At 47.8% G+C, this 9,440-nt stretch overlaps 1 protein-coding gene and 1 pseudogene across 1 annotated transcript in view; both read right to left on the bottom strand.

Annotated features, from left to right (window-relative positions):
- Positions 1–6,942, bottom strand: part of OAZ2 (ornithine decarboxylase antizyme 2) — a 15,599-nt gene extending 8,657 nt beyond the window's left edge. The window contains 1 exon segment of the mRNA XM_032297184.1: positions 6,740–6,942. Coding sequence (XP_032153075.1) covers positions 6,740–6,759 — 20 coding nt within the window. The 5' untranslated portion in view covers positions 6,760–6,942.
- A 1,191-nt stretch (positions 6,943–8,133) lies between these two features.
- Positions 8,134–8,294, bottom strand: LOC116564617 (annotated as a pseudogene).
- Between the last annotated feature and the right edge of the window lie 1,146 nt (positions 8,295–9,440).

Raw genomic sequence — 9,440 nt, 5'->3', positions numbered from 1 at the left:
GCTGGAGTGCAGTGGCATGATCTCGGCTCACTGCAACCTCTGCCTCCCGGGTTCAAGCAATTCTCCTGCCTCAGCCTCCCAAGTAGCCGGGACTACAGGCGTGTGCCACCATGCCCAGCTAATTTTTGTATTTTTTTAGTAGAGACGGGGTTTCACCATGTTGGCCGGGATGGTCTCGATCTCTTGACCTCGTGATCTGCCTGCCTCAGCCTCCCAAAGTGCTGGGATTACAGGCGTGAGCCACCACGCCCGGCCAGCAAATTCAAATCATATTTCTAAATCTCTAGGGCACTTACTATTTAAAAGAATTAACCTTAAGTCTCCTGATAAAAGTAAAGGATCTTCTGTGAAGAATCACTTCCAGGGCCAGGTGCAGTGGCTCACACCTGTAATCCCAGCACTTCGGGAGGCTGAGGCAGGCACCTCACAAGGTCAAGAGATCGAGACCATCCTGGCCAACATGGTGAAACCCCGTCTCTACTAAAAAAAATACAAAAATTAGCTGGGCATGGTGGCACGCGCCTGTAGTCCCAGCTACTCGGGAGGCTGAGGCAGGAAAATCGCCTGAACCCTGGAGGCAGCGGTTGCAGTGAACTGAAATTGTGCCACTGCATGCGAGCCTGGCGACAGAGCAAGACTCCATCTCAAAAAAAAAAAAAATAAAAAAAAAAAAGCGCATCACTCCCAGTTGTGTTTAGTCAGTTTTGATTTACATACAGTTGGTCCTCTATATCCACAGGTTCCACATTCGTGCATTCAACCAACCATGGATTGAAAATACTCAGGAAAAAAATAACGGCACAATAAAAAAATAGTACAAATAAAACAGCATTAAAACTTTAGAATTTACATTGTGTTATGTATTATAAGTAAACTAGAGATATTTAAAGTATATGGGAAGATACATGTAGGTTATATGTAAATACTACATCATTTTACATAATGGACTTGAGCACCCTTGAATTTTGGTATGGGGAAGGTCCTGAAACCAGTTCCCCACAGATGGAATACCGAAAGAGTACAGAGTACACAGAGAAGAGATTCAATATAAAAGTAATTCTGTGACTAACTTCCACTTAGCTACATCTAAAAAATACTTGAATTCAAATTCTCATTAATATACTTTTGATCAAATTTCACTTGAATTAGTGGCCTCCTTCACTCATTCAAGTCTGCACCCTTTCTCTGGTTTCTATTACCTGCCAGAGAGTCAGATGGCCTTTGTTTTACCTACCTTTGGTATCAAATGAAGACAAGAAAACCACATTCCCAACAGTTCTACATTCATTTCCCTCTCTCAACCTCTTCTGACCCATTTGTGTCTCAGGCCCTGCCTCATAGAACATCCAAAGGTGCCTTCACTTCCCTCATACAGGTTGCTTTTACTCTGAGGCTAGGAATTTCTTTGATCACTAATCCCTACGCAAAAAGAGCTGCCATCACTTAGCAAAACAGAAAGTAAGAAAGGTGAGAAGTGATGATCACCTCCAGTCTAGTGTGGCCATAGAGGCTGACTTCCAGCTGCCAATGCCCCTTCCATCTGAGAAAGGGCACCTGGGCAAATGCCAGGCATAAATCATTTCACTAGGGCTGATCTGCGTTCCAAAGAAAGTCTTCTTGCTAAGCATAAAGAAAATGACATCACCACTCTTGAATCACAGGCTGAAAGCAAAATTGAGTTTTAGTTCATTCTCCACAAGAAACACAGTTATAGTGGTAGCTAGAATATCTGTGCCTCTATGGTTTGCTTATCACACAGCTGATACTGGTACATCTGCCAAAGGTAGGCACAGTCATATATGCTACCAGAGGTGAGTGAATAGCTAGGTAATGAAGCTTTAAAAGAAGACTTTACTTTTACGTATTAAGTAACTCAATCTAGTTTGTAGAGTAAGCTCATCACACAGTACCAGCCTCTCCCCAGGATAGAATTACATCATTTGTTTATATAGTGTCAAAGGCTTACGAAATTTTCTTTCTTAAGGTTTATCTTACACAAAGCATTTATGCTGCTGCTGCTAACCAGATACTACCTGTTTTGTTCACTTTAAGTGATAAAATTCTTGCTTGCCTACTTGTTCATTTCTAGTCTATACCTTTTTTTTTCTTTTTTTTTTAAAAGAGATGGGGAGTCTCACTGTTGCCCAGGCTGGGCTAGAACTCCTGGGCTCAAGCGATCATCTCAGCCTCCGAAAGTCCTGGGATTACACGCGTGAGCCACCATGCCCAGCCTGGCCTATAACTTTCAATTAGGCTTCATAACCTTTTAAATCATGGCACCAACTTGAATCAACACTGTACACTCTTTCAGAAGGGGATGAATTACTCATTTTTCTAGAAATGCACATTTGTAACATCCATCTATCCCACTCCTCAGTCCCCTTTTTTATACTTTTGAGCAGCTCTGAGGCTAAATTTGGATTTCTTGGCAGAGTGAGGAATTGCTATTATTAGCCCACACTGCTTTCTGAAGCATAGCTCTGATTTGGGGGGATTCCTGACTATACTAGGAGTGTGTGTGTGTCTCTCTCTCTCCTCTCTCCCCTTTCTTCTCTTCCTCAACCCTCCCACCATAGGGTGACCTTGAAGGCACATCATACGAAACTGGCTCTCCCTACCCTCCATACCCAACAAGCTGTAGTGTCAATAAATAAGGAATAACTGAAACCAGACTCTTCAGAAAGAGATAAAAATTCCATTAGCCAGGAAACCACTCAGTGAGTATGCTCAGGATAGGTCTGATATGTTCTTCTGCCCTGCCCTCGTCCCCCCAAATAACAACCTGTAGAACCAAATGTTTCTCCTCAAAGCCCATCAGCACAGTTGTTTCTAACATCACTGTCAAGCCAAGGCTAGCGCTTCTCTGCATGCTGTACGGTCACAAGGTACAAAGCAAGCCCTAGACAGATAGTATCTCCCTGCCCCCGCAAATCCAGGCAGAAAAAGGCCAGGAAGCTTGATTTCCTTGGATTTAAACCTCATGTTCAAAAAAACATAATAAAGATGCTTGTACTGTACTTGTATCTTCTTCCTTCCCCCACCATCAGGAATTCTGACATTTGGAAGTACCAATCAGAACAACACTGGAAAGGAAAAGCCTTGTTTTCAAGATGTAGTGCCAGCTCCTCTGCAACTATTTCTTCCAGAAAACCAAGCCTCCACCTCCTGAGTTTTTCACTGGAGCCAGGAAAGCTGAAAATCCCATCCCCCACCCAATAGGAGCTAAATTCCCAGCCAGCTCCCCCATCTATGGATACCAAACACTGAGAACACTGACTGGGAAGAACATCCGGCTCTTATCGGAATCCCTAGTTAGGACTCTACCAGGATTCCTTTAGAAAGTTAGGGGCAGACCCGAGGAAGCTAAGAAACATGCTATGAAACAGGATTGCCATCACTCAAAGAAACCAGACACCCTGCACACAACACCCCACCCCCAGGCCAAATGGAGGAGCCTGAGCCAAGGCTTAGCTCCTGCCCAGGCCCTGGCAGGCCAGTTGGCTCCTCTCTTCACCTGCCTCTCATACAGCCAGGCCCTTCAAATTACCAACACGCTAAGCAAGGGCCCTGCAGACAAGCAAGCCTGTTTTGCCACTTAGGAAGCTGGAAGGAATTTTTGAGTCAAGTTAACCCAACCCCCTCTTCTTTTCACATGTAAGCACACTGGCTCAGCCAGAACTCTGGTCTTTCAACCTCACAGCTGGTGAAGACCCTTACATGTTGGTTCCACATTGCTCAACTCTCAGGGCTCAGCCTGCAAAAGACTCAGCATTTCGACCAGCTCAATCCAGAGGACTCCAAAGAATGACTGCTGAGACCATACCACCTTCCAACCCCCACTACAGACACACAAAAAGAACAGAAAAAAAAAAAAGTCCATCTCACCCTTGAGTGGGTTTTGTTGTAGGTCCCTCTGCTTCCCTCTATCCCTGCGCTTCATCCTGCCCTCTCTCATACCTGCCATCTATCCTCAGCACACACAGGGCCTTTGCCACAAGTAAGTAACCCCTTTGCATCCAGCACTCTCCCAGTCTATATCCGCCTCCACTTCCTCAGCTCCAGAGGGGCTGGGTTACAGAAGACAGAATGAAGGAGGGGAATGCAGAGGGAATGGACATGGAGAATCTTGGAAAAGGAAATTAACAGCTGATGGGACTGTAGGGTAAAGAGAAGTTGGGACACAGTGATAACAGGTCAAATAAGAGCATAACAAATCATCGAATGGGGAGTGAATTTTCTTCCTGCAAAGAAATAAGGGGGAGGGCACTAGATAAGAGTCTGAGACTTGGGGGAAGAAAACGACCAATGGCTGAGAACTGAGTAACTAGAGACAGGAACTTCAGAGGCTGTTTTAAGTATTTTATCTTGAGTACTTCTGGACAGAACCTGGGAAAGAAAGACTAAGAAATCCCTGAAGAAACTGAGCCCAGCTCACACAACTGCGCTCCATCCTGGCCCACAGAGTCAGACCCTGTCTCTTTAAGAAACAAAACAAAACACCTCAAAGAAAATTAGGCCCTTGTCAGTAAAGAAAGGTCTGACACCCACTACAGGAGTAGGATGGGAAAAACTCAGGCCTTCTCCAAGGAGAGGAAGCAGTGGTTTTTAACCCTGGCTTCGCATTATAATTACCTGGGAAGCTTTAAAAATATATGCTAGGCCAGGTGTGGTGGCTTACAACTGTAATCCCAGCACTTTGGGAGGCCAAGGCGGATCACAAGGTCAGGAGTTTGAGACCAGCCTGACCAACATGGTGAAACCCCGTCTCTACTAAAAATACATACATTAGCTGGGCATGGTGGTGCAAGCCTGTAATCCCAGCTACTGAGGCTGAGGCAGGAGAATTGCTTGAACCTGGGAGGCAGAGGTTGCAGTGAGCTGAGATTGTGCCACTGCACTCCAACCTGGGCAACAAAGCAAGACTCCACCTCAAAAGAAAAAAAGAAAAAAAAAGAAAGAAATATATATACATATATAGATATGCTAATAACCAGGCCACCTAGGCCAATGAGGCCTATCTTTGAAGGTGGGGCCCAAGTGACTGATTTTTCAAATGTCCAGCCAGGGTTAAGAAATACTGAAGTACAAGAAAAGCTGAAAACCCAGTTGGAATATTTAAGGCTGGTGCTGCTGAACAAGCAGGAAAGGGAAAGTTGAGAGACTATTTCAGTAAGAAGAGTGCCCAAGCTTGAGAGGAAGCCTGAGTGGCAGCTAGAGCCCTGTGTGAAGAAAAGCAATAAAGGCAATGTTGTAAGAGGAACTGCTCTAATTCTGGATAGAACATGGCCCAATTTAAGAAAGATTTACAGGGAATGGATCTGTTTGCAAAATAATGAGGCCCAAGTGAGGGGCAGAGGCCATAAGGCCAAATTTGGGGACAAAAGGTCTGGTGTGGGGAACTAATGAGCTTCAGACAGTTCGGACAGGACAGCAACAAGTTTGGGGAAAAAATGAGGACGAGAATTAGGTCCAAATTGTAAATGAAAGCCATTTTGATGTATAAGGTGCAACTGGGATTAAAAATTGTGGGGAAGGAGGAAACTGTGGAACAGTTTCAGAGAACAGAAGCAGAAATGTGGGATATATTAATATTTGAGGGAGAGATGGGTTAGAAGGGTTGCTTTGAAGAAAGAGAGGCATGTAGAGAAAGGAAAATTGAGCAGCTATCTGCAGGGGGAAGGATATAGCATGCAAGTTTGGAAAACCAGGGTGCTCCGTCTTAGATGTGCAGCCTTTCTCTAATTAATGAGGGAAGACTACAGTTGGGTTTTGAGGGAGGAAACTGCAAAGGCCCAGTGTCCAGAATATGAAGCTTGGTTTGAAGGCACTGGAGGTACGGGGAGGAGCGGGGAGTTCATTGGAAGCAGGACAGCTGAGTCCTGTGATCTCATGATCCAAAGGTGGAGCTAAGAGGGGAAGGAGAAGAATGAGTTACAGCTGAGAGAAAGTGTTTAGCGGGTAAGAATGTTCCCAAGAGTGTTGGGGAAACACCACTGGGGCAATAGGATGGAGGACAGGAATCAAACCCAGTGTTTGAGAAACAAAAGGAATGATGCTGGGAGACTGGGAAAACGGGGGCTAACTGGGAGAGGGGTGTGGAGGGAGGAAGGTGGGGGAAAGATGAAGCTGAAGTATGGGGCCAGGGGGAAGGCTAGACATCTGTGTAAGGACTGCTAGGCCTGAAGAGAATGGGGGGAGGGTGATGAGTGGGGGAAACTGAGAACTGAAGAAATGGAGGCTGACTTTGGGTGGGGGGCAGTGATATAAGAAAAGTCTGGGTGGGGGGGTGCAGTTTTCATTAGGGAGGGGATTCAAAGGGAAGGGTTAAGTGACTTACAGAGGGAGTAAGAAAGATTTGGGGAAGACAGAAAACCATTTGGGGAATCTGGATGCGGGGGAAAGCCCAGTTTGGGGAATGGGGCAAAGATCGGTGGGGATGAGGGAAAAAGGGGACCTGGTTGGAAGGTTGTGTTCCGGCTTTCGGGGGCTTTAGGGGAGGACGAGGCCCGGATGAGGGAGATGGGCTGGGCTGGGCTGGGCTGGAGAGAGTGGGCTAAGGACGGAAAGAGGCCCAGTCGCAGGGCTGAGGACCGGACTGGGGTGGCCGAAGTGCTGAAGGGACCCGGCTGAGGGCGGATGGCCCCGTTGTGGGGAGACGGGGACCAGCTAGGGGGATGGGGGAGGACCTCCGGGGCAGATGAGGGAGGATGGGGGCGGGGAGCCTGGGCCGGGCCGTTACCTGTCCTGGGTGTTTATCATCCTCGGCGGCTCTGCTCAGGGTGGGAGGAGGCGGCGCAGGGAGTGGATAGGTGGATAAGTGGGTGGGTGTGGGGTCGCGCGCGCGGGGTCGATCTCTGCGGGCTAAGTCCCTGTCAGGCCGCGGGCCGAGCGCCTCCTCCTGCCTCAGCGAGCGCCTGCCTCCAACTGACCCTCCCCGGCCGCCGCCGACGCCGCCCCGCCCCCGAGTGCCTCATCTGCATAGCCCCACCCCAGCGCCGCGCGGTGTCCTGGGAAACTGGGGCCCACAACAAAGGGCAAAGCACCGCCACGCCTCCGCGCAGGCGCACCAAGGAACGATTGTGGGGGTTGGGGTAGGGGGTCCGAATGAAGGACAGGCTGTGCAAGAGGCCATGGCCAAAGCGGTGGTCCTGCCTGCGGCTGCGGCAGCGGGACCCAGAAGATGCGCTATGTTTCCGGTAGAGTTTTCTGTGACAATTGACTCAACCTGGTCCTCATCCCTATTCCTTGTTTGCATGGGGCCGAGAAGGGCTATGCCATTTAATGTAAGCCCTGGGAGTATATTAAAACAAAATTAGAAATCTAAGAGAGCTACACACATATTAGCACCATTCCCTATCTGAGTCCAATCCCACAGATCCGTTACCTCAGCTTATAATGCAGTTCAATAACCTCGGCTGTCGGCTGAGATCAACAATCTCAGCATCTGGCACACATCTCATGTCAATCGTCAAGGCTCCAAGCACTGGCTTAGGGGTTGTCATCTGAAGCCAGAGCTCTGTAGGTCATAGCACAGTTACAGCAAGACAGTCAGGGAAGGCATCGTCACTAACTTGTTCACAGTCACTTCAGATCACAATCAGTGCAAGTTACTTCAGTCGATCATACAAGGTTACTAGTTCAGTCACCTCCATCGATTCTGTTCACAGTCAACCCAGATTGTACTCGAGAGGTCACATTATCTCAGATCACAGTGGGTCACTTGTCACCTCAGATCACATCCATTCATTTATTCAACAAATAAGTATTTATTTATTTTTGAGATGGAGTCTCGTTCTGTTGCCCAGGCTGGAGTGCAATGATGCACTCTTGGCTCACCACAACCTCCGCCTCCCAGGTTCAAGCGATTCTCCTGCCTCAGCTTCCCTAGTAGCTGGGATTACAGGCGTGCGGCACCACGCCCAGCTAATTTTTTTGTATTTTTAGTAGAGACAGGGTTTTACCCTGTTGGTCATGCTGGTCTCAAACTCCTGACTTCATGATCCACCCGCCTCAGCCTCCCAAATTACTGGGATTATAGACTCGAGCCACCTCACCTGGCCTATTTATTTATTTTTTGAGATGGAGTCTCACTCTGTGGCCAAGGCTGGAATGCAGTGGCGCGATCTCAGCTCACTGAAACCTCCACCTCCCAGGTTCAAGCAATTCTCCTGCCTCAGCCTCCTGAGTAGCTAGGATTATAGACGTGCAACACTACGCCACGCTAATTTTTCAATTAGCAATAATCCTGCCTCAGATAAACCTCATTGGCTACGATACTGCCACTGTGCAAAGCTATGCCCAGCTAATTTTTGTACTTTTAGTAGAGATGGGGTTTCACCATGCTGGCCAGGCTGGTCTTGAACTCCTGACCTCAGTTCATCTGCCCACCTCAGCCTCGCTGGGATTACAGGCATGAGCCACCACACCTGGCCAACAAATAATTATTGAATAACTACTTACTGGGTGCTCTAGGCACGTGCTAGAGTCCAAGAATACTGAGTGATCAACCAGGCAAGGTTCCTGCCTTGGATGTCACAATCTGGTCAAGTGGAGAGACAGGCCATCACAATACCAGGTAAGTGCTCCATGGTAGGAATGCCAAAGAGATTAAAAAAAAAAAAAAAAAAGGGGGGGGGGGGGGGCCCACCCCTAAAAACCAAACCTTTTGGGGGCCAAGGGGGGGGGGATCCCCGGGGGGGGGGGGTAAAACCCCCCCCGGCCAAAAGGGGAAAACCCTTTTTTAAAAAAAAAAAAAGGAATGCCAAAGAGAAAATAATTAGGAAATTAGGGACAGCTTTGCAGAAAGGGGGATAATTTGGAGAAAGGGTGATACTCCAGATCTGAGGTCACTATAACTTTCAGTTCACATATGTCTCACATCAGCCATTCAGGATATGGTTACTCTACTTCATAGGCAGCAGGCTTTTGGGTTTTGGATGATGGGAATGGAGGCACAGAAGAAAGTTTGGAGCTGCGAAGCTAAGGCTTTTTCAGCACATATTAAAGTGGTAAATGATACCCATAGTGCTCAGATTATCGCTAGATATTCGGGCAACGCTGGTCTCATACTCTGATTCACTTTAAGATCCTCCACCTTGGCCAGGTGCGGTGGCTCACATCTGTAATCCCAACACTTGGGGAGGCCAAGACTGGTGGATCACCTGAGGTCAGGAGTTCAAGACCAGCCTGGCCAACATGGCAAAACCTTGTCTGTACTAAAAATACAAAAATTAGCCATGCATGGTGACAGGCACCTGTAATCCCAGCTAATCAGCAGGCTGAGGCAGGGAGAATCGCTTGAACCTGGGAGGCAGAGGTTGTGGTGAGCCAAGGTCGTGCCATTGTACTCCAGCCTGGGCAACTGAGTGAGACTCTGTCTCCAAAAAAGAAAAAAACATCCTCCACCTTGTCCCTCAGCTATCCCTACTACTCTTCCGGGT

This window comes from Sapajus apella, unplaced genomic scaffold, assembly GCF_009761245.1.
Source record: "Sapajus apella isolate SASKATOON/1434 unplaced genomic scaffold, GSC_monkey_1.0 scaffold37, whole genome shotgun sequence".
In the NCBI taxonomy this organism is placed as follows: Eukaryota; Metazoa; Chordata; class Mammalia; order Primates; family Cebidae; genus Sapajus; species Sapajus apella.
The sequence above is the reverse complement of the archived record's forward strand: the minus strand, read 5'-3'. Positions and strand labels throughout refer to the sequence as shown.